The sequence below is a fragment of the Periplaneta americana genome, chromosome 11 (assembly GCF_040183065.1).
Source record: "Periplaneta americana isolate PAMFEO1 chromosome 11, P.americana_PAMFEO1_priV1, whole genome shotgun sequence".
Taxonomy (NCBI): domain Eukaryota; kingdom Metazoa; phylum Arthropoda; class Insecta; order Blattodea; family Blattidae; genus Periplaneta; species Periplaneta americana.
The window spans coordinates 81,001,394-81,026,833 of NC_091127.1; the positions used below are offsets into that span (position 1 = coordinate 81,001,394).

The window sequence follows — 25,440 nt, forward strand, 5'->3', positions numbered from 1 at the left end:
TCCAGAGAAAATAAAAACTCGAGTGGAATTTAATTGACTATTACACAATTAGGAGAAAGTACAGTGTGTTCGTAGCTCGGCCGGACCATTCTGCAGTGGCCTTGGACTGGGTGAAGATCAGTGCGCTGCCGCCAGAGTAGCACTGTAGCTACCGCTGACATGCCAGTCAGTCGAGTTGGACCTGTCGTGAGGGAAAGACATCTGTGCGCGTGTTGTGAGTAAAATTGTGTTGTCTCGTGGTGATAAAGTGTCTATTAATAATGGTTGAATACACTTTTGAACAACGTATTTTTCTCTGTGATGCGTATATGAAATACTCTTCTGCAAGAAGGTGTCGAAGAGAATTTGAACATCGGTTTGCAGGTGTTCTAATTCCTAGCAGGTCAACTATTCATGACCTTGTCAATAAAGCCAGACATACAGGATCTTTTTTGAACAAGAAACGTGTTCAACAACGCCATGTACTGACAGAAGAGAAGCTTGATGAAGTAGGGCCCGGTTAGAGCACTCACCCTGCAAATCACTGCGATGTTTAGCACAAGAGGTTAACATTTCCAAGATGTCAGCTTTTGTGGCAACGAAACTTCTGAAACTTAAACTGTACAGGGTAACTGTAGTTCATGCTTTACAACCACAAGATTCTGTCAGTAGGGTTAATTATTGCAATTGGTTTGTGCAGTCCATTCATAATGGCGACGTGGACCCACTTTTAATGTTCTTCACTGTTGAAGAGTGGTTTCATCTTCACAGTCACGTTTCTACTCAGAACAATAGATACTGGGCTACCGAAAATCCCCATATTATTCATGAAGTTCCTCACCACGCTGCAAAGGTTGGGGTTTGATGTGCAGTAAGTGTGAATAAGAATTATCAGTCCCATATTTTTCGACACAACAATTGATTCACACGTTTATGTAACTTAAATTTTAAATAATTTTTTCCGCAACTAACAAGAAATGAACGATTGAGTGGCTGGCTTCAGCAGGATTCAGCTACAGCGAACACCGCTGTGAATTCTATGTATGAATTGCGAAGTATGTTCGGTGACAGAATAATTAGTCGAGGATTGTGGCCACTTCGTTCCCCTGACCAATCTCCATGCGATTTTTATTTATGGGGAACGTTAAAGAATAAAGTGTACGTATCAAATCCACACATATTACAAGAATTGAAGGACAACATCACGAGAGAAATAAGAGGCAATCAGTCAACATAAACTTTTGCGAGTGAACCAGAATTGTTTTCGGAGATATAGGGAATGTGTTCGAGTTGAAGGTCATCACTTTCAACATCTGTTGTGATGGAGGTAAGCCTAATGTTAGTAGAGTAGTTACTGTTCCATACCCATGACTTGCTGGCCGTTTACGTGTAACTCTGGCGGCAGGCACGCCAATCTTCACCCGGTCCAAGGCCGCCGTGGAACGGTCCGGCCAAGCTACGAACGCACTGTATATAAATATTAAAGTATTCTAATAAAATAAAATATTAATTGACTTACTAAAATTCTATTTCACTAATTTTAGCTTCACCAAAACATTTGAATGGAGATGCCAGTTTCAGTTGACTATCTATGCAAGAAACAAATGATGACCGCAAAGCATGTTTTATAGTACTGTAAAGAATTTGCTGTTTGAAATGTTGGAAAACAAAGAAACAAATGCTAGGAAGATGATAAAAACAAACAAATGTTAAAGAAGTGATAAAAATAAACAAATGCTAGGGAAGTAATAAAATTATTGTAGTATAAACAAACATGACTGGTTGAAACATGTCTTTTCGTACAGTTTTATTGGTCAAAAGTAGTATGACGTAGTAAAAGTGTAATAGTCAGAACAAAATATATGTATAATGGAAAATGTTAATGCCCATGTGGGTAAATCAGGAAATGGATATGAAGAGGTATTAGGTCCACATGAAGGAAACAGAAATGAAGAAGAGGAACAGTTGTTGGATACGAGTTTAAGAAAGGATGGAAAATTGTTAGTAGTTGGTTTTTAAAATAAGCCATAAAATCACATGATATTCTTTGGATGGGCAATAATAGATTACTTTGTAGCATTTTATTATATATGGAGAAATATAAAGAACATTAAAGTAATTCCGTAGGTAGTGATCATGGGTTATTAATAGCAGATTTCAGAAATATGACAGAATTTGGCAAACATTTTCAGAATCAAAGAAGGAAAATCAAAATATGGAAGCTAAAGGAAAAGAATAAACAGTAGGAATTTAATGTATCAATTAGAAACCAAGTTCCAAAAAAAAAAGAGATTCAGTCAGTGACTTCAAAAGAAAAATATTCATAGAATGTTTAGTGAAAATTGCAGAAGTAATTTGTGAAAGAAGGAGATACAAACAACTGGTGAAATGAAAGAATCAAAATGACAAATGGAAAGACTGTTTTAAAGATAGGACAGAAAAAAAGAGGTAAAAACGGGAAAGATTAGCTAAATCAAGTAATAAAATTATACAATTTGTAGAAAAGAGAGCTGCATAAAATTTACTTAAGAATTGGAAGCAGATATGGCAGCTAGCAGAAAATAATTTTACACTATAATGAGAAACATGACAAAAGTAGTAACAGATACAACACAAGTCGTAGATAATATGGGATCATTAGTTTGGAAAATAGAGGAAGTTAATAATGTATGGCTGAATTATTTAAAAAATTTACTGTATATACACAGATTGAATTAGGTGAGGTTGATTTATACAGTAAAACAGACGAAAATGATATAGGGATAGATATGTTAAATGTTGAAATAGTAATTAGTAACATTAAAAACAAACTTTTACCTGAAGCTGATGAAATACTGGTGTAATGATTAAATCTGCAATGCCAAATTTATGTAAATGATTGTGCAAAATAATAAGAAATGTTTCGATGGGAAGTTAAATATCAGATGACTGGTACAAAGGCATAATACCACAATGGGTGGCGGTGGCAGCAGCAGCAGCAGCAAGTTTTTATTTTGTTTTGCCAGTATGTGTATGGATAATTGAATTTCTGCGATTTTGGAATCTGTAGGAATACTGATTGAAGCTATGGCTTGAATTGCAGAAATTGACTCGCTAAATATAACATCATTTTTTAACATAATAATTTGATAAATAAGTCGTGTTAATGCCCTGTTGATTGCTGTAATTTCTCTGTCAAAGTGAGTAAGTAGGACTCCCTGTAGACTAATAAAAACTGAATAATTTGGAATATATTCCAGCCCCAGTGGTTCATCATTTTGATATTTGGGACTATCTGTATAAATGTGTAACCAATCTGAGTTGGGGTAAAATGTATTTATAGTTTATTAATGAAGATCATATATAGCAAATTATCTAGTTTTTATGTAGCTAATGATCTGGCAAATAAGACAAAGTCATAAACTGGGTTTGACAAGAATGGTTAATTTTGAAATAGACTTTGGGTTTTGCCAATATGGACTGATATTTCATTCTTTCAGGACTTATTTAATCGTACCATTCAAGATCTGGAAAGGTCACTGACTCTGTTGTCCCATTAGCCAACAATTACATACCCAATAGAGCACATGACTCTTTCATGAATTAATCAATACAATCCTGATGACAGAACTAATTCAGAAACATCGGTGGAATTAAAATCTCAGAATACAGAAACTCAAACTCATCTTCAACAGTTCAATCACCTATCACTGTGAAAGTCATGTGCCATGGTTTACAAAGCAATTCAGTGCATTACATTACCTTCATAGTTTCACAGGCTTCAGGTAGAGATTTTGGGTAATGAACAATGTTACCATGATCCAATTTATACAGAAACAAATTTCCATCTGTCAGCTGCACAACTGCACCAGAACCATCCGGAATCAATACTACAGAACTCACTATACCACCAACTGAAATTTCTTTCCTGCAATGAATGTCATATTGTTTCAATAAACATATTAAAAGACACACATGCTTGGTTTTAAATAAGACATCATCATAACAACTTGTACATCTTTAAAGAACATCCTCCAACAGATACAATTAAGACAAAAATGTGAAGACTAAAAGATAGAAAATTTTTGTAACTGTAATCAATTTATCATTTGTTGACATGATAACCAAACAGTTAACGTGTAGGATATTTTAAATTTCTGAAGGCTATGGTCATAGGTTATTTAGTAGGTTATTTTACGACGCTTTATCAACATCTCAGGTTATTTAGCGTCTGAATGAGATGAAGGTGATAATGCCAGTGAAATGAGTCCCAGGGTCCAGCACCGAAAGTTACCCAGCATTTGCTCATATTGGGTTGAGGGAAAACCCTGGGAAAAACCTCAACCAGGTAACTTGCCCCGACCGGGAATCGAACCCAGGCCACCTGGTTTCGCAGCCAGACGCGCTGACCGTTACTCCACAGGTGTGGACTATGGTCATAGGTTCTTATCCCATCTCAGTCATAGTTATTTGTCCAGGTCGATATCATGTTCTGTGTTCTTATTGGTGAAGTCTCAGCATCACACTGACCTACTGTCACAGGAAACCAGCCATGAATTTACCTAATATGTACGTGTCAAATTGGTAGATAAGGCAAAAACTCTCAACCTTGAAGAATATAAAACCATGAGTGGCTAGAAAGATGCTTCAACTGTTCAGGTGCCTCATTTTCAGTGTGTAGCTATTCATCAAACAAAAAACTGATAAACCAGCATCACGAATTAACATTATTAAGAATGCTAGTAGGTAGTGATTTCTATTAGGCTGTTTTTACAGTAGACCTATATAATGAAACATGCTATACAGGAGTGGTCTTCAACCTTCTTAACCTGCGACCCAACTGAGCTATGATTTTTTTTTTCTCTGTGACCCATCAAGCCCATCTTCAAACAAAAAAGTAAAATAAACTGACATATTAAAAGAAAGTGAATTATTTTAAATGTATAGACATATCTTATTGAACGGGTTACATCAGCTTCTTGTCTATGCGGATGACGTGAAAATCCACAAATGATTAGGAAAAACACGGAAATTTTACTTGAAGTAAAGCAATAGGTTTGGAAGTAAATCCTGAAAAGACAAAGTATATGATTATGTCTCGGGACCAGAATATTGTATGAAATGGAAACATAAAAATTGGAGATTTATCCTTCAAAGAGGTGGAAAAATTCAAATATCTTGGAGCAACAGTAACAAATATAAATGACATTCGGGAGGAAATTAAACCAGAATAAATATGGGAAATGTCTGTTATTATTTGGTTGAGAAGCTTTTGTCATCTAGTCTGCTGTCAAAAAATCTGAAAATTAGAATTTATAAAATAGTTATATTACTAGTTGTTCTGTATGGTTGTGAAACGTGGACTCTCACTTTGAGGGAGGAACAGAGATTAAGGGTGTTTGAGAATAAGGTTCTTAGGAAAATATTTGGGGCTAAGAGGGATGAAGTTACAGGAGAATGGAGAAAGTTACACAATGCAGAATTGCAAGCATTGTATTCTTCACCTGACACAATTAGGAACATTAAATCCAGACGTTTGAGATGGCCAGGGCATATAGTACATATGGGCGAATGCACAAATGTATATAGAGTGTTAGTTGGGAGACCGGAGGGAAAAAGACCTTTGGGGAGGCCAAGACATAGATGGGAGGATAATATTAAAATGGATTTGAGGGAGGTAGGATATGATGATAGAGAGTGAATTAATCTTACACAGGATAGGGACCAATGGCGGGCTTATGCGAGGGCAGCAATTAACCTGCGGGTTCCTTAAAAGCCATTTGTAAGTAAGTATAGACATACCTTAAAAGTTAATGAGACACCTGTGCTTGGACCTGGTCACAGAAATGACCCAGAAGCTGACACAAAGCCACAAGCAAGGTGTCATCAACTTGAAGTCTATTACTTGATTTTGTTATCAAGTTTGCCATTGTTAAAAATTCTTTTTCGCACAAGTAGGTGGTTGGATTATTAATAAACTTAAAATGGCTTCGTCTGACTTCATTTTAGTTCACTGACACATAAAAGCTAGATCAATTGGTCTTCCAGTTTACTATTAAAGGATACACTCATCATATCTCCAGAAAAGTGATTTTCAATCCACTCGCGACTATTTCTTATATCTGTTGGAAAATACGAGTCAAATGCTCTTTTTGTAACTGTTCTAAGTGATGTTCAGCTACACTTGCAATGTCTTCCAAATTAACTGATATCTTCTTATAGAAATTCACTTACATTCGTAAATACTTGTATATCGATATTTGCCTTGCTTATCCTAGCTATTATAAAGGCTGATCTTTTCTTAAATAATTCAGTCTCTTCGGCATGATAAAAAATTGATCATTTTGCATCGACAAATAAGCTAAGTGAAGTTGAAGTGTCGTTCCTGAATATGGGCCTCAGCCTTCACATTCAGGAGAAACAATTAGGCTATATTAAAATATCACCCCCTCTTCTGGTTTCATCCCCATATCACTTAAAAGATGTAATATTTGGTTCTGGGATACAACTGAAAAGGACAGGTAGGAACTTCGTGACACCAATAAGACATCACTCATGAGGCAACTAAGGCAGAATGGCCAGTTCCTTTCCTCTTCCACCATACATCACTGACTAGGCCTACTGTCTGAGTGGTTATGTCGCATCTCTGTTTCCCCCATCCCTTTCTGCTGATCACTCTGTAAAGGCTAGTGACTGAGTTGTTAGGCTTTTTCCTGAATGTATTTGCTGTATGGAATTAGAAGTCTACGTAATATTATAAAACTGTTTAAAGTAATTTCAAGACAAGAGTCCTGTTAAGTAACTGTCACGTGATTTTCCCCATTTCGACGATCCTGCAACATAACCATGCAGACGGACAGTAGTAACAACCAGAATCACGACAAGTTACCTGGTTGGGGTTTTTTTGGGGTTTTGCCTCAACCAATTGAAGCAGAATTGCTGGGTAACTTTCAGCATTGGACCTCGGAACTCATTTTGCCATCATTAATTCAGTTTATCATCATCATCCATACCATAGCCCAGGTTAGGTTTACGGTGCAGCGTTTGGCTACCCAATCATTCACAGAATAGGAGTGGTAAGCACAATAAGCCTCAGGCTGCAGTGCAAGCCTTCGGGTCCCTCATCCATGCGAGAGAAAAAAAAAGATGTAGGCTATAAAACAATAATTTGATATTAAAGAAGTAATTTTAAAATGAGTTTAATTAAAATAAAAAACGAACTAGCCAACACTGACGAACATTGTTTCAGTCTGGACACAGTGAAACCTGGATAGTCTCTGACAAAAAATCCTATCCTAGAACGTCTTTGCCTGTATTTGGTAGAATTTACAATTAACTGACCAACCAAACAAGCAATCATATTTATAAATGATAAGAAAAAGTTTGTAAATATAAATGTTACAATTCTATGTAATAATAAAGTATACTAAATGTCACTCCTTACCTAATGTGTATATTTCCTTTCATGAGGTCAAATGAGACATCCAGTAAACTTGAGACAGAGTCAACTGTGTAACAGCAAAGCAATGTATCTTCTTTTATCCACAACCAGTGATGGAACTCTGCTGCATTTTTTCCATCAAGTGAACAAGCAGTCAATTGTACATGACAATCACTTGAAGATTGTGTAAAGGGTATTATAGTTCCGTCACAAAGAACTGCACAAAAAGTATTTGAATTTATTCTGCACTCATTATTCTCATCTTTTGCTATTTCTTCAGTGTCTAAAAGTCGATCTTTCCTGTTCGGTGGTGCAAACATTATACTGTTAACTGGCAATGCAACTTGTAATATTTGACTGCATAACGGTGGAGGAATAATTCCACGCCGAAATGAGGTCAGAAGTATCTTTGCTGAAAACAAATGAAATAATGAATAAAGTTATACTTAACAGTAATTATTTACTTTAGCTGACAGTGCGTTTTTTCGACAAAATTTATTCAGAACTCGATTTGACTTGGGAAATACGTAAAAATACGAAAATTGAGCAGAAAGCAACAATAAATAATCCCCTCCTCTAACCCACTCTAACTTTGTCACAATCCTCAGTCTCCCTATCAGATATCCCTTCATCTAACCACTCTAACCTTGTCACTATCCTCAGTCTCCCTATCAGATATCCCTTCATCTAACCACTCTAACCTTGTCACAAACCTCGGCCTCCTGTCACTTACCTATCCCTATCCCTTCATCTAACCCACTTCTAACGCTGTCACAATTCTCAGTCTCCTACTTAGCTATTCCCTTTTCCAACCCACTCTAACATTGTCATAATCCTCAGTCTCATATCAGATATCCCTTCATCTAAGCACTCTAACCTTGTCACAGTCCTCGGCTTATCTCTTACCTATCCCCTCAACTAACCTACTCTAACCTTGTCACAATCCTCAGTCTCCTTTCACTTAACTATTCTCTCTTCTAACCCACTTTCACCTTGTCATAGTTCTCAGTCTCCTATCACTTAGCTATTTCCTACTCTAGCCTCGTGATAGTTCCTGTCTCCTATCACTTATTTTCTCTTCTAACACAGTCTAGAGTTGTCATAGTCCTCAGTCTTCTATCAATTAGCTACTCCCTACTCTAACCTTGTGACAGTTCCCATCTTCTATCACTGAGCTATCCGCTACTCTAACCTTTGACAGTCCTGCTTCCTATCACTTACCTATTCCCTCATCTAACCCATTCTAATCTTGTCACATTCTTCAGTCATACGTCACTTAGCTACCACCTCTTCTAACATAACCTAACCTTTGACTCGCAATGTTTATGAAAATATATATTGATGCAGGCTAAAAACACAGAGTAACACAATCCCCATGATCAGACACTAACACTAATGTACCTGTCTTCATTGGCCTATAGCACAAGACAAAATGACAGACTAACTCATTAATACGTGTCACAAGTCCTCTATACAAGGAACATCAACTCACTCAACCCCTAATTACGTTAACATTACTGACTTAACGTAGGCCTACTCCCTCATCATTTATTGTATTAGGCCTACTGTTATTAATCTGTGACTAGTTATTTGCATTTCACCACTTGCTCTATTATTTTACTATATAATCTAAGTTTTCTTTTATACTGTAAATAGTCTACTTTTGTTTTTGTTTACCGAGATTTTCATGTTATATTTGCTTGATATCTATTGTTGAATAGTATTGGATTGTTTATTGCTTAAGTTTAAATTACCATTATTATATGTATTACTACTGTTATTTTCACTTTCCTCTACTCTGTAATTACATTGTTAAGTGGATGAAATAAATAAATAAAATCAAAACAAATACGTCAACCTCAATTGACCCTTCAACTATACAGTATTCATTATTATTATTATTCATTAATTTATTTTATTCCATAGATCTTACATGAGCAATGAAGCTTTAAGATGTGGAACAAGTCAACATTTTACAATATTACAAATTACAATTTTTACAAATTTTTATAGTTTTACAATTTAGTAATTTTCTACAATTTTTACTTTTTTTATTTTTTTTTTATTTATTTATTTTTTTTTTTGGGGTGAGATGTAGTGAGATGAGATGAGGTCCGAGGATTCGCCAAAATATTACCCAGCATTTGCCTTTTGGTGGGGGAAACCTCGGAAAAACCCAACCAGGTAATCAAATCAAAGGGGGGGGGGGGGTAATCAAATCAAAGGGGTTGATGCCAAGGACTCGCCATAGACCATCCGGCTTCAGTCCCACGGCTGGGGAAAACCTCGGAAGAAACCAAAGACCAAAGGGGGATCCAACCCAAGCCCGAACGCAGCTCCGGATCAGCAGCCCAGCGAGTCTGCCGACTGAGCTACATCGATGGCTCTACTAAAAGTACACAATACATAGCCAATCAGATTAGTAAATTTACGAACGCAAACGATCATTCATAAGTTGAGCTATATGTATAATGCAAAACAAGTTAATTAAATTTAAGGCATAAACAATTCAACCAGTTGTGATATACAGAAATTGATTAATATATATCATGCAAACTACTTCAAATTAGAAACACAAACAATTTATCAGTAGAGCTATATAGATTACTATTCAATTTAAAGCATATACAATTCATCGGCCAAAACTATACAAATATATACAATACAAAGTAGCATACTTTCATTAAGCTATACAAATTTGTGCAATTAATATCAAGTAGATTAATTCAATTTACAATCATAAACAATTCATCAGTTGAGCTATACATATTACTATTCAATTTACAGTAGGTCTATATACAATTCATCAGTAGAGCTACACAGACTAGTAATCATTTTAAGAACATATACAATTCATCAGCCAAACTATACAAACATATACAATCAAATTAGTTCAATTTACAAACTTATTTTCGTTAAGCTATACAATTCATATGAAGTAGATTAATTCAATTTATAAGCTTAAACAATTCATCAGTTGACCTATACAGTATACTATTCAATTTACAGTACATACAATTCATCAGTTATGCTAAACAAAAAAATACAATACATAGTAAAACAGATTAAGTCAATATAAAAACACATTTTAGTTGAGCTATATAAAATTGTACATGTCATCTAAGTAGAATAATTCAATTCACAAGCATAAACAATTCATCAATTGTGTAGAAGGTATGAGTATGTAGAAATTTGATTAATTCTTTTCTGAACCTTTTCTCGTGGTTCTTCAAATCTAATTAGGCAGTGCATTGAAGACTGTTATACATGAATAGCGAACTCCTTTTTTAAAACAGCTTAGACTAACAGAGGGTAGATGAAGATCTGATTTATGTCTTGTATTAAAATGATGAATGTCTTGATTAGTACTGAATTTATCTTGGTTCTTAATATACAGCATCATTAGGGAAAGAATGTATTCACAAGGTAAAGTCAAGATTTCTAAGTTTCGGAAAATATTTTTACATGAGGTCCTTTTAGGCACACCGGCCATTATTCTTATAGCTTTCTTTTGTAAAACAAAAACGTGTTTAGCTTCAGACGAGTTACCCCAGAATATTAATCCATATTTCATTACAGAGTGAAAATATGCAAAGTATGACATTTTAAGTAAGTTTATATCACCAATAGTGGATAAGGATCTTAATGCATAACAGGCAGAGCTCAATTTACGAGTAATACATTCTATATGGGTTTTCCAGTTCAAGTGATTATCCAATTCTAAACCAAGAAACTTTGTGCTTATAGATTCTTTGAGATGAGTTCCATTTAATCGAATACTGTAGGAAACCTGAGCACTATTGTGTGTACTAAATTTGACTGCACTGGTTTTATCAACATTAAGTGCTAGTTTATTTGCATGGAACCATTCATTCATTAGATTCAGCACTGTATTAGAAGTATATTGAAATATAACCGAGAATACATACTGAAGTCATAAGTACTAAGTGACTTTATAAAATGAAAATTATTGCTTTCCGTCCAATTTTAGTACTGGTAAATCTTTACAATAGTGTTAAAAAAAAAAAAAAAGGCGGATAGAAATAAAACCCCCCCACCAAAGACACTACGGGATAGCATGGGTGAGAGGGGTTTGAGTGGGCTAGTGATTTTTTATTGGTTATTTTACGACGCTTTTTCAACTGCTATGGTTATATAACATCTGAATGAAATGAAGATGAATTGATAATGCCAGTGAAATGAGTCCAGGGTCCAGTGTGGAAAGTTAACCAGCATTTGCTCTTAGTGGGTTGAGAAAAAACCACAACCAGGTAACTTGTCCCAACCAGGATTCGAACCTGGGCCCGCTCGTTTCACGGTCAGGAATCCTAACAGTTACTCCACAGCAGTAGACGGTAGGCCTAGTGATATTCTGAGACAATTGTGAGTATATGCAAAGCATATTAAAAACCTAAACTGACCTAACCTGTCACTGATTCGATCTTATGAAAACTCGACTTATCTCAATGTAAGGAAACATAAGGAAATTAGATATGCTGTCCCTCCCTGCTGTCTACCACTTCCACCTCGACAGCGTGATCCTGCTGGCCTCCAATTTCACAGCAACTTTCCACTCTTTGGTGTGAAATCGGTGTAACACTGAACTTCTTTTGTTTACAATACATATGACTCAACTAGAAACCAAGTATGTAAATACATTTGTACTTTAACGTGATATAACGCACTGTAAAAGAAAAATACCTTAGTAGTTGCTATCTATTCTCCAACTTAAATCAAGGAGAGTAATTAGCTAGGGACCTCCAGTCTTGTACAAAGTATGTGACAAGGTTAGTGGCTTAGTTGAGGGAATATCTAAGTAACGTGAGGCCGAAGAATAAGTGAAAAAATGTCAATGATCTTAATTCTCCGGCCTCACGCCACTTAGATATCCCATCAACTAACCCACTGCCTTGTAAACACCCATGGTCCCTTGCTAATTACCTCAAGGAGTTCTGAAAATGCGCCGTCAACTAAAGTAAATTATTATCCAATTAGCCTTTAACATTATTCGGAAACCACGTATGTTCTTCTGGCATGAACAGAGTTGTGTTGGCCTAATCCTTAGCCTATAGGCTATAATGAATTTTGTCATGAACATATGAAACAGAAACTCTCCAAGACAGAGTAAATTACTAGGTATGTAAGACAGAGCTTAGGACAATGCTAACAACAAGGTCTGTTAAATGTGTTACAGAGTTGCAACACACAATACATGGGCTATCAGTAAAAACTATGGCATTACAAAATTCTACCTCTACTCGATTAAGCTACAGTGATCCACAATATTCCTATAAAATAGTGAGTAACAGGAGAATGTTTTCGCAAAAAAGTATTTTCCATGGGCTAAAAATATAATATAGGCCTAAATGGAGTAAAAATTAGAAATTAGTATTTTACCGTGAACCCAATTTGTGTTAAAACGGCTTATGTATAAATTACTGTGGCTCATTACATATAGCTATTCCCTTTCCTTACCTCCATCAATAACTGCCACAAAAGCTCCATCGCTATCTGTACCACCATGACTGGAATTTGTTATCCAAGCCCAATCGTAGCAAATATAGCATAAACCCTCACATATAACGTGAAGACGATTCCCACGTTGTATATCCCATTCAATTGCCAAGAGCTTCTTTTCTGATGGAAACATGAGAGACTGTTTCAAATACCAGTGATAATTGTTTACTGTCCACAGTTGAAGACACATTTTACCTGTAGGAAACTCACACCACACAGCAAGAATCGAGGATTCAGAATTCCAAGAGAGAGACTTTAACTTATAGTCATTTGTAGCAAATGAAAGTGAGAATTCGCCATGTCGAAGTCCATTCTTTTCAAAGAAGGCAATTACATGTTTATTAGGGAGCCTCAGTGAGCAAGCAATAAGATTGCCTGATGGCCGCCACGACATTAAACCTTCCAATCCCGGTGATGGTTCACTTGTATACTGTAATATTCCATCACGAGAAAATATACGTATACATCTCGAATTTGATTCTGGATGTACCATGTTTACTGCAAAGAGACTTCCATCACCTCTCCAGCTAATTCTTGACAGACCATCGTCTGAATCCAATATATGCACAACAGGTTTCGATACTGCACGGGCTGCTGCTTTTCCCTCTGACCCATGAAATTGGGTCTCTTTTCTTCCCCATCCCACAGTGACAAATTGTTTTTCTCCAAACCCACTTTGGAGGAGATCAACCTCCGTAATAGGGTCGAATGTTGCAGTCATAATTATAATTGTATTCTGACCAGTTACCATAACAATTAATTCTTGATCCGGACTCCATTTCACGGATTTCAGACCACTCTCTACACACCCCACACATTGAATTTCGTTGGAAGTAGAGTCATATGTTAAAACATCGCCATTTCCGAAAGCTAAACAAAGGCAAGCTGTTACTGAATTAAAACTAATATCCAAAAGCGCAGGAATGTGTTTATCATAATACTCTTCAAGCCTGAACAGTGTATCCAGTTGTCCAGTTTCATTTGATAGTCTGTAGATTATGTCTTCACTATATACAAATACTTCTTTAGAATGAGCCGAAACGCAAAAGCAATTAACACTGTCCAAAATAGGATAGTCATTCCGGATATACTGGTATAAAAACAAATTTTTCATCTTTTTAAGAATTCAGAACATCTAACCTCGAATTCTTAAACTAACATCCCACATGACTGCGTTATTATATTTACAATTAAATTCCACTTGCTCAGTTTCAACTTTACTTTAAATAATACATGCCCAATATTTTGGCATTTTCATCCCACTTCACGTACAAATCTTGCTGTATTTACAAGAAATCACAATTTTCACGTGGAGAAATAATCATTCTTTACAAATCACTTCCACTTTGCGTCTTTGACGTCCTATCCAAAGAGGTCGGTATTTTGACGTCCAAGAGGTGCGTACACACCGTTGCTTACGAGATTAGCAACGGCAAGCAACGGTACACACGAATTTCTGTTACAGACAGTGTGTTATTAGTCCCTACGTTGGCAAAATAAACAATTAAAATTTAATAACAATTTGCTGATTTCCTTTCTTGCAAACAAACGCACGTATTTTTAAAATGAAATCAGTTAACAAAATTCGGAGAAACTGCAGTTAGTGTCCCGCAAGAAATTTTTCAGTCCAATGATGTGACACTGCGCATGCGCAAGACACAGACAAGTAAAGGAGCTACCACACCATAGACAAAGCTAGTGCTCTAATAGTAACATCACAGTCTAATACTTACAGTCACGAAACTTCAACACTTTTTCTGCCAACATTCGCGACACTAGCGCCCAAGCGGCAGGCAAGGCACTGGTCATAGTCTCGTTCAGCCAGCACGTGCTTTAAAGGGATGCGAGATGTTATAATAACGTTTTAATCATGCATCGGAATAAAGGCAATGTGTGCAATGACGAAAATTGCAGTAACAACAAGTTTAAATCTCCGAATTTGTCGTTCTTCAGATTCCCTAAAGACCAAGAGAAAAGCATAACTCAGTCATAACCAATAATCCACGTTGTAGGTAGCCTACGTATTGTGTTCTGTAAAACATTTATTACTTATCAGTTACCTACTTGTATGTCAGGAAGGAGAGTTTAAATAAAAACAAAGTAAATACCTGTTACAGTATATTATTATTATTTTTTTTTTTTTTGCAGAAATCATATGTGTAAATGTGTAACCATTCCGATTTTGGATAATGTATTAATGCAAGTAATTCCATAATTTTTGTATTCGTGTTTTTTTCTTCATATTTTTCAAAAGTTGAACGTTATATTGCATTCAAGTAGGGATCATGGTGTTAATTTTTCAAGAATTTATGGAGTATTGTAATCCTTTTGCAAAATATTCACTTCTTGAATAAATCCAGACTGTGTCGATAAATTTCTGATATGTTGGTGTAGATTCATGTGGCAGACGTATTAAGTTCTCAAGAGCCTTTTTAAATTTAATATAAAAAAAGCAATCTTTTCTGTAATAATTTGCATGACTGTTATTGGTGTTGATTTAACATTCCCAGTGATTATTTGAGCTGTTCAGAGCAGAAGTGGTGTAAGTCAAAATTAGATAACGATGTTTAAAGTAAATATTCTGTAAAATACAGCGCAAAGTAGCAATTAATATATCCTTCGTGCTATTCACTGACTACTAATAGTTTAAATAAATTCAATATTAACCGCTACTTTGCGCTGTATTTTAAAGAATGTTTACTTTAACCCTCATTACCCATTTTGACTTACACCACTTCTGCTCTGAAAATAAAATTAGGCCTACATTTTCTGAGTTAATTGAAGTCACAATTTTTTCAACAAAATTGTGTGTTCATTTATTAGTTCTCACCTACGTTATATTAACAGTAAGGGCATGCAAATTACGTATTATATAAGTAGGATAAGTTAAAATTAACCTTATGTGTGAAAACTGGAAATGTAATGTAAAATGCGGTAAACTTGCCATAAACATTTAAACCATAATATCAGCACTATTTGTGACTCAAAATAATAAAGGAAATACCGGTTCTTAAGAAATGAAAAATAATTAACTTCATAAATCAATGTCTGTCATATTAAGGTTTAAATCTTCCCCTTTTTTATTTTCAAGTTTACCTCAGCGGCCGAGTTTACCCCAATTTGCGGTATGGAAAATGATTAATTTCTCAGAAAATAGGGAGAGGAGTTCACCACGCAATGTACTCTACGAGATATGCCCTACAATTTTGACTCTTCTCACAGGAAATATAGAGTTCTAATGATTCATAAATATATTTAGGAATGAATTTAATTAACCATCCACGTACGAACAATTATATTATTTCAAACCATGATACGTGAACAGGGCCATGATTCAGTTGTAAGGAGCAGAAATAATTACGTTTATTCCCAGCTTTTCAAACTTGTAGATTAACTGCGTGTGAAATTCTTCCAGGATTCTAAAGTAAAATTAATAAGAATCATATACACTTACTGTATAGAATAAAAATATAAAACAAATTACGCAAAACCCGTTTTCTGATGTGTTATCATATGTCGTGTGCACACTTTTAACTTGCCTGCCGCTAGAGGGCTACTGTCGCGCCAGCTGTCAAATGTTGGCATATTTTATACGTATGAGTTGCGTGACTGTAAGTATAAGACTGTGGTAACATGTCCTTAAACCGTTTTAGCAGGTACGTTTCATAATAGCTGAGACTGAGACTCAACATAACAAATGGCGGCAGTTATATTGCATCGTTTAGGGCCGTTTTCTCCAAAGGTAGTTAAACTTGGGATAAATTAAACCCGTTCAACTTTACTATTCAGTTTAAACATGCTTCCATTTTCTCCATAAATATCTGACAGCCCACCCGTTTAAATTAATGTTGGCACTAGATGCCCATGGCTTCTCATGTGTTGGCTACACTGAATAACTAAGCCAATCAGAGCCAAGATTATTGATGGCGCGTCAGATTTTCAATATGTCAGCCACAAGTCACGATGTCAGTTGTTTACAGACAATTAATGCTATAATCAAATCAACGCGAATAAAGAAGGAATGCATCTACTAGTTTCACAAATAAATAAATCATTTATACCCATGTGAAGTGTTGTGTATCATTTAATCAGCTGTTTTCTTGAATTTATTGGAAAGCATTCTCGATTCCACTTTTCTCTGATAGGCAAGATCGTACAATAATTTGTGTCTTGTGTTAATGTGCATTATCTGGTGTCATATGTGGATCCATTTTAATATAAAAATTAATTTCCTTTAGTTTATTCCTTTCCCTCCGAAAATCACGATCTTAATTAATTTCAAGTAGACAACTTCCAGCTTTTTAACGTGTTCGGTAACCCACTACATTAGGCCTACCTAATGTACCCAGGATCTTGATAATTCTGAGGGAAATAGCTTTTATTTTTAACATTGTAGTATGTGACCTTATCTATTTATGTAATATTCACAGGACCTAATTTATAATTAGCTAGAATGGGCAAATACCCAGAGCAAGGGAGCAAGAGAAAGTATTTTAAAGTAGGATGTTGAAATAATTGTTAAATACATGCTCAATAAAAATGAATATTTATAAATAGTGTAATAAAAGCAGCTTTTTGTTTGGTGAATTGGCACAATTATTGTTTAAAATTTTTGTTTGGTAATGGAAGGGATAAAGTTAAAGAAAGAGGTTAGGGTGCCAACATTTGCTCTGTCCTGTTTTCCAGTGACCTAAACCAAGGGCCTAAATATTCATAATAGGGTCATCCTCTTGCATTATTTTTATTTCAGTAAACGGTTGGTGGAGAAACTGCACTTAGTGTCCCGCAAGAAATTTTTCCAAGTCCAATGATGGGACACTGCGCATGCGCAAGACACAGACAAGTAAAGGAGCTACCACACCATAGATAAAGCTAGTGCTCTAATAGTAACTTACTTACTTACTTACAAATGGCTTTTAAGGAACCCGAAGGTTCATTGCCGCCCTCACATAAGCCCGCCATCGGTCCCTATCCTGTGCAAGATTAAGCCAGTCTCTATCATCATACCCCACCTCCCTCAAATCCATTTTAATATTATCCTCCCATCTACGTCTCGGCCTCCCTAAAGGTCTTTTTCCCTCCGGTCTCCCAACTAACACTCTATATGCATTTCTGGATTCGCCCATACGTGCTACATGCCCTGCCCATCTCAAACGTCTGGATTTCTGATGTCGCACCATCTACCCTTAAGTACTAAATATGATAACCTGTCACTGATAAATTCGACCTTATTTACTGCTGATTTTATTCTTTTATGTACAAAGAATCCTGTTCCTAATTGGTGATTATTGTTTCCTTCCCCATAATACAACAAGTAATCTCCTATTTGTGATATGCCATTCCCATCTAACCTAACCTCTTGTACTCCTACGAAGTCTATTCTATATCTAGCTAGTTCTTTTGCTACTAATGTTACCCCTCCTGTTCTATAAAGACTAGTTACGTTCCAAGTGCCAAATCTCAAAACCTTATTCCTTTGCTGTGGTCGTGCCAGAGAATCAGTCCTATTCCGAGGCTTACTGTAGGAATTCGTAACAAGCTGTTTTTTACGGTGATGGGTTGTTAGCCCTTCGCCCAACCCCCAAGCTGGAGGACCACCCCTTATCGGCTGTCCACGACTGCTTATTCAATATATTCGCAGCTACCCTCCATATCTGGAGGCCGTCTCCTCTATCCGCAACCTGAGGACGCGCCATGCCGTGGTGATAGGGACCCACCATACATGGGCTCTAATAGTAACATGTACTTAAACCGTTTTAGCAGGTACATTTCACAATAGCTGAGACTCAACATAACAAATGGCGGCAGTTATATTGCATCGTTTAGGGCCGTTTTCTCCAAAGTTAGTTAAACTTGGGATAAATTAAACCCGTTCAACTTTACTATTCAGTTTAAACATGCTTCCATTTTCTCCATAAATATCTGGCAGCCCACCCGTTTAAACTAATGTTGGCACTAGATGCTCATGGCTTCTTATGTGTTGGCTACACTGAACAATAACTAATAATCAACGAGTTAGAAAGTCTTCTCTTTCTAACTCGTTGCTAATAATAGGTAGAAAAGCGCAAAATATGCATATTTTGTGTGTTCGTTCCATGGATGCTTATTCACTACAGAAACTCGTTAGTGATTCGATTCTTAAGCCCGGTTCAGACAGTGCGTGTTTCTGTGATGGATTCCAAGAAGGCTGCGCGGATGGATCGCCTGCGTGGTCACTCACCGTTAATAATGCGCTGTGGTGGCTCCGTGGATGGCTAGCTTGCTGGATTTCGAGGATAGGTTCCTTGCTATTTTTCCTGCGTGCTTCTGTGCTGGTTCAGTGTTACCAAAATAGTTGTTCTCCAACTAAATCTTTTTATTTGTATGTATTTCTTAGTTTCTAAGGATAGAATAATCAAATATAGAACTTTAGTTGTTTTAAACTTCTTGTTTAATTGCTTTGTTGCAACATTTACTATTGTTAATGTAGAATTTTAGTTGTTTTCCACTTATAGTTAGTTTCTTATTTATCATGAGTGTTATCTAGACCAGGGGGGTGTAACTCAAATGATAGATGTTGGATGCTCATAGATGTTCCTTAGTTTGCCGCATGTGGTCAGGACAGCGCTGGCTGTATTTCGATCATAGAGTTTGTAAAATTAGCAGTACAAAACTCTTTGGTTTCGAAAGTTCTTTGGTTATAAGTTTTGCCAATATCACAGTTTTAAACAGATATTATTAATATCCATTATTTACAGAATGTGTCAGTTTTATAACATTCGGATTATTATTACTATTACTATATAGCTAATTTGCATTTTCATTCGAGGACAAAGTAGCCATACTAGTATACTGTGTATGACCTATTAACCTCATTTGCTCAGTTGATCAATTGTTGGATGTTGGCATTCCTATTCTGTTTAAATCTTGTATAAATTATGGAATGGACGAACATGGCTGCTTAAGGAAGAAATTTGAACTGATCGAGTTAATTTAGAAGTTACTGGTGCTTTCCTGCAACAAGAAATAATTCGCAACGTTAAAGGTAAGAAAGAAATACGTTTGAGATTACATCTACACGGTTCAACTTTTCTTTCAACTTCACACATTCAAACAATGCCTGCAAAATTGGTATTTAATAATAACGGAAGTGCACACAATGTGCAGGATAATATATTATTTTAGCTTTCGCTGCTGCAGAACTTGGTCAATGAAACTAATCGGTTTTTACTCTCCATCACATGGTATCTTGGTATTTTAATATTAATATGGCGTACCTTGTAGATAGAAAATCTTAATGGATCTTAATTCAACATGCGCTTTAAACTTGATTCTTTCAATATTCTTCCCAGACTGCGTGCGTACGAGCATGAAAAACTGAACCGTGTAGATGCAGCTTAACTGCACCGTCATGTTTTCTAATTTAAACTGAATTCTTCCATCATATCTTAAACGTTTATTAAACTGAGATCTGTAATTGTTTTCAGGGATAAACTTCAGAACGCGATTACCTTCCTTCTACCACTACCACATGATGAACTTACTTCTGTGTTGAATTACAAGAGTGTATTAGGCCTAACTGCAATTACGCCAAGAGCTTTAAAGGTAAGCTAACAGAGTTAATATACACTTTGGGTATGAACGAACATCTCATTTTTGTATATAGCTAAGTTAAGTTGGTCAGACATCTTAAAATTCGTGGGACAGAATCTGATATGACTAAATATGTTGTTCCCGGTTTAATTCTTTACAGTTGCGTTACCAAAGGATGGCGGCGTACCCTAGCTTGGTAACGCAATAGTAAAGAAGTGTCGTTCCCGAAAAAAAGATATTTTAGAAAATTTGACTTTACAGTTAACAGTAGTACCTTTACTGGAATAATTTTGATAAAATAAAGAGTTAAATTGCCGGATATATTTATTATTTTTATAGACTCTTGGATAGAATTCTTCCAGGAATATTTCACAAACGTTGATTATACTGCAATCCTTCAATTGTTCTATGAAATGTAGTGTTATTAATGCATTATATGATACTAGGCTACTGCTGGTTTGTTTCAGTTAATAGAAAGACAAATGGCGGAGTTTTACACTGTGAATGTGCTGCAGTGTACTGTCAGAAATCGGATAGTAATGAGAAGACCTGGTTATTCCTGTTTCCTGTGCCAAGTAATGCAGCACAGCTTAAAAGGTAAGCAATGGCATTGGCATAAGCTCAATGCAAAGATATCCTTATATATCTTCAGTAAATAGTCAGGGTTGGTAAACTGTAGTGATTTTTAAATTTAAGTGAGAATTATTTGTCGAATTCAGATTTGTTTATTAAAATGAGTTTTTGCCTTCTTTTGTAATTCATTTAAACTTAATTTGTGCATTCGTTCCTACATAATTGTGTATTTTTTAATGTATTATTTTAAGTAAATAACAATATCGCTTCAAAAATAATTTACTATGTTTACACATAGGCCTCATTATTAATACATGAAGAGTTACAGCACTAATAACCTGCACTTAATGATAATAATAATTAGCTTAGACTTAGGCAAGATATAATGCTCAGTTTGTTATTCATTAGAAAAGAATTCAACTATTTAGGGAGATTAATATTTACAAATAAATTTATCAGAACAGCTTAGCATTGTGTGTTTTCAAAATAAATACATAGTCCATTTGGCATTGTGCAACTTTTACTTTGAATATTGTTATAAGCTACAACTGTTCATTTCAATCCTCAGCATCATACTGTGCTTTAATTAGGTGGTGATTCCGAAAGTAGGCTCTACTTGACTACCTGTACCATGTGTTCTGTTGCGCCTTAATTAGGAGTTGGGAAAAGACATATGAGAAGCAAACTTTCAAAACCTGTCCATTTCTTCAGAAAATGCTAGAATTATATGTCTGTAATAAACAAAGATTTTTCTGTGGTGAAATTTTATATGAATTCATAGGAAGAAAAATATATTTCACCATAGAAAATATTTTGTTCATTGCAGAGATGCAAGTTTTTGGCATCTGAAGTGTATTTTGTAAAAATGGACATGTCAAGTTTTGCAAGTTTGCTACTCATATATTGCTAATAGTTTTAAGAAGCAGCAGAACAATCATATGTAAAAACGTTTATATTTTTTTTCTTCAGGAAGTTAATTTCTCATCTTAATCATGTTAGGTGCATATAATTTTAATCTGTGCTTTAAGTAGTAACAATTACCTGATGTAAATAAAATGAAACTTATTTTATTTACATCATGATTAAATCATTAATTTAAATTAATACCAACCCTGGTTTGTGTATTTTTTGAAGATAATAATAGAATTTTGATTGTAACAGGTACCACATGTGGGCAGCTGTGGCAGAAAATCCTCATCCTTACAGAAGGGCCTATATATGTGCAAGCCATTTTCGCAGTAATCAGTACAACGGTGACTTCAGGCACAACTTACTAAGAGGGGCCATTCCATCAAGAGATGCTTGGTATCCCACTCAAGAACTACGACCCACTTCATCACCAGCCTACTTACATTAACCTTTTTCACCACCTAACATAATTGCTTCATTCATTGCACTTCACTGTGGCATCAATTTGAACCTGTATTCTCTTTCAGTGAGTGATTCATTCATTGTATTTATCATTTAACAAAATTGTGTCTAACGATCTTTAAGACCCTAAGTTAACATTACATAGTAATATAAATACAAATAATAATTACTAGTACAATGAGCATTTCAGTTGTGTCAGCTATAGGGCATAGGAGGGAGTCCAGTGGCAGCGATACGAATCTGCAGCTTCTGCAACTGGTGAGATTTGGGTGCATTATATAGAATTTTTAGAGAGTAAATATGTTGATGTTTTCTAATGCCAGGCATTTGACAAAGTCATTTGACCTCTTGCACTCCAGTATTTTTCAAAATTATTGTCATGGTCAGCCACTGAAGCACAGATTTTGAGGTGTTCCAAATCCATTTCTTGGTTTGAGTAGCACAATGGACAGTTAGGAGACTGATATATTCCAATTCTATGCAGCAAAATAGTCCCGCAATCGGATTTCCAGGCGGGACTACTTTAATGGTACAGAAGCAACTAAATTTCTTATAATGGAATGCTTGTCGTATAACATCAGCTAAGAAGAGAGTAAGTATGGTACAATATTTTGTCTCTTCTCACTTTATAGATCTCTTGGATATGGAACAAGTTTTGATAGTGAAATCATTGTAATAAGTGAAAGTCTCAGGAATCTTCTATGCCACATCAATAAATTTAAGAATGCAGTTATATTGTCAGACCCCAAAGCAGCTATTCTATCAATAGTCTCTAAATACACACCTTCATCTCAAAGAGCAGAAATAACTAAAATGCTCTCTCAATTAATATCACTCAATAAAAGAATTGTATTCCAATGGATACCATCCCATTGTGGAATCCTGTGAAACGAGAATGCGGATGCTATAGCAAAGAAGGGCAGCACTGCTACTTACAGACCTGTTACTAAATCTACGTATTACTCTGTGAAAAGATTTATTAAATCTACATATTTAGACTTCAACAAACAAAATTTGATAACACAATCTCAAGGGAAAAAATGGAACTCTCTGCCTCATAATCCACAGTTAATTCCCGATTTACCACGAAAATCGTCTGTAGCTGCATTTAGATTGGCAACAGGCCATGACTGTCTGGCCAAACAAACACCTGCATAGAATTGGAATATATCAGTACCCTAACTACCCACTGTGCAACTCAAACCAAGAAATAGATTCGGAACACCTCAAAATCTGTGCTTCAATGGTTGGCCATGATAATATGTTCGAAAAATATTAGAGTACAAGAGGTCAAATGACTTTATTGTCAAACCCCTGGCATTAGAATACAACAACATATTTTGAGCAATGGGGCCACAACCAAATAAAACAATCAGTATCAAAGCTCAAACTCAGGAAATGTTGCGAAGTATAGACTTACCTCTAATAAATTGTATTGCACTTTTTCTAATATGTTCAGTGTTTTGAATCAACTGTACATCAGAGAATGAAAAATAATTTTTTATTTGTATTTCTTAATGGTGTTTTTATTAAAAGTCTAAGTTAATTTTATGTCTGTTGTACACAAATAGTTTTATTTGTATTCTTTATCAGTGGTGATTATTGATTACTTAGATTTTTAATATCCATATATTTAACTAATGGCAGTTACTTTTAAAAATAGATGTTCAGCTCTGACGGTGTAAAACAAATAAAGAGGTGTTTTATAAATGTTTATGAACGTGCGTTGTACTATGTCACAGCAAAACATCTTATGACTATTTTCAAGCTAATGTTTGACATAAAAAAATTAAAGAGCGAATTATAATTATATAACTGACCAATAATAACTTCGAAGTCAATATTCCAAAGTCAATCTTTGTTTTTATCTTCCAATACATGATGCATAACATTATTTAAAAATAGTGCTTAAGGTGTTTTGGAGAGAAGTATCCTATCCTATTCGCATCCTGTATCTCAATTACATATTTGATCTAGAAGATGCAAAAAACTTTTATTAGTCAAATTTGATAAATTAATTTAATAAAAGGGTTAAAGGACGGTGTTAAAAGAGGGAATGTGTTAATGGTTTTCAGTTTCATGTTCAACCGTTATATTTATATTCACATGTTAAAACAAAAATGTGATATAAATATTGTGGTTAAACATGTTATTTAAACTGATAAACCATTACACACTCCTTTGGCGATATGAAAAATACTAGTATGTGTTGGTATAATAATTATCTGCAGTACCGATCGGGCTCTAAGGTTGGCATAGCGGATACCTGTAATACCGATCGGGCCGTGTAACAAGGGATGTAGTTCCACATTCTGTCGCTATGTCTAACGAGATGTAGTTCCGATGTTTTGCCGCCAAGTGTCTCGACGTCGCGTCAATAGCGTGTCGAAGGTAATACATTGAGTTGGGGGTCTTTCTATTTATTTGTCTATGGTCTAGACCATAGACAAATAAATAATACATTGAGTTGGTTGTCTTTCTATTTATTTGTCTATGATCTAGACCATAGACAAATAAATAGAAAGACCCCCAACTCAATGTATTACCTTCGACACGCTATTGACGCGACGTCGAGACACTTGGCGGCAAAACATCGGAACTACATCTCGTTAGACATAGCGACAGAATGTGGAACTACATCCCTTGTTACACGGCCCGATCGGTATTACAGGTATCCGCTATGCCAACATTAGAGCCCGATCGGTACTGCAGATAATTATTATACCAACACATACTAGTATTTTTCATATCGCCAAAGGAGTGTGTAATGGTTTATCAGTTTAAATAACATGTTTAACCACAATATTTATATCACATTTTTGTTTTAACATGTGAATATAAATATAACGGTTGAACATGAAACTGAAAACCATTAACACATTCCCTCTTTTAACACCGTCCTTTAACCCTTTTATTAAATTAATTTATCAAATTTGACTAATAAAAGTTTTTTGCATCTTCTAGATCAAATATGTAATTGAGATACAGGATGCGAATAGGATAGGATA

The 25,440-nt window shown here is 35.4% G+C and overlaps 1 protein-coding gene and 1 long non-coding RNA gene across 4 annotated transcripts in view; one reads left to right on the top strand and one right to left on the bottom strand.

Annotated features, from left to right (window-relative positions):
* The window catches only part of Elp1 (elongator complex protein 1), an 89,287-nt gene extending 74,734 nt beyond the window's left edge, over positions 1-14,553 (bottom strand). For 2 of the 3 annotated variants that reach the window (XM_069839676.1, XM_069839677.1), the window contains exons 1-3: positions 12,875-14,553; positions 7,403-7,811; positions 3,721-3,886 (exon numbers count right to left, since the gene is read on the bottom strand). In XM_069839676.1, the coding sequence (XP_069695777.1) occupies positions 3,721-3,886; positions 7,403-7,811; positions 12,875-14,030 (1,731 nt within the window). In that variant the 5' untranslated portion in view covers positions 14,031-14,553. The remainder of the gene's footprint in view (positions 1-3,720; positions 3,887-7,402; positions 7,812-12,874) is intronic. The other variant, XM_069839675.1, reaches the window with a different exon arrangement.
* Positions 14,554-20,216: 5,663 nt separating this feature from the next.
* Positions 20,217-24,135, top strand: LOC138709138 (uncharacterized). The gene is made up of 3 exons (XR_011334841.1): positions 20,217-20,500; positions 20,956-21,085; positions 22,223-24,135. It is a non-coding gene; the product is annotated as an uncharacterized lncRNA (long non-coding RNA).
* Positions 24,136-25,440: the final 1,305 nt, after the last annotated feature.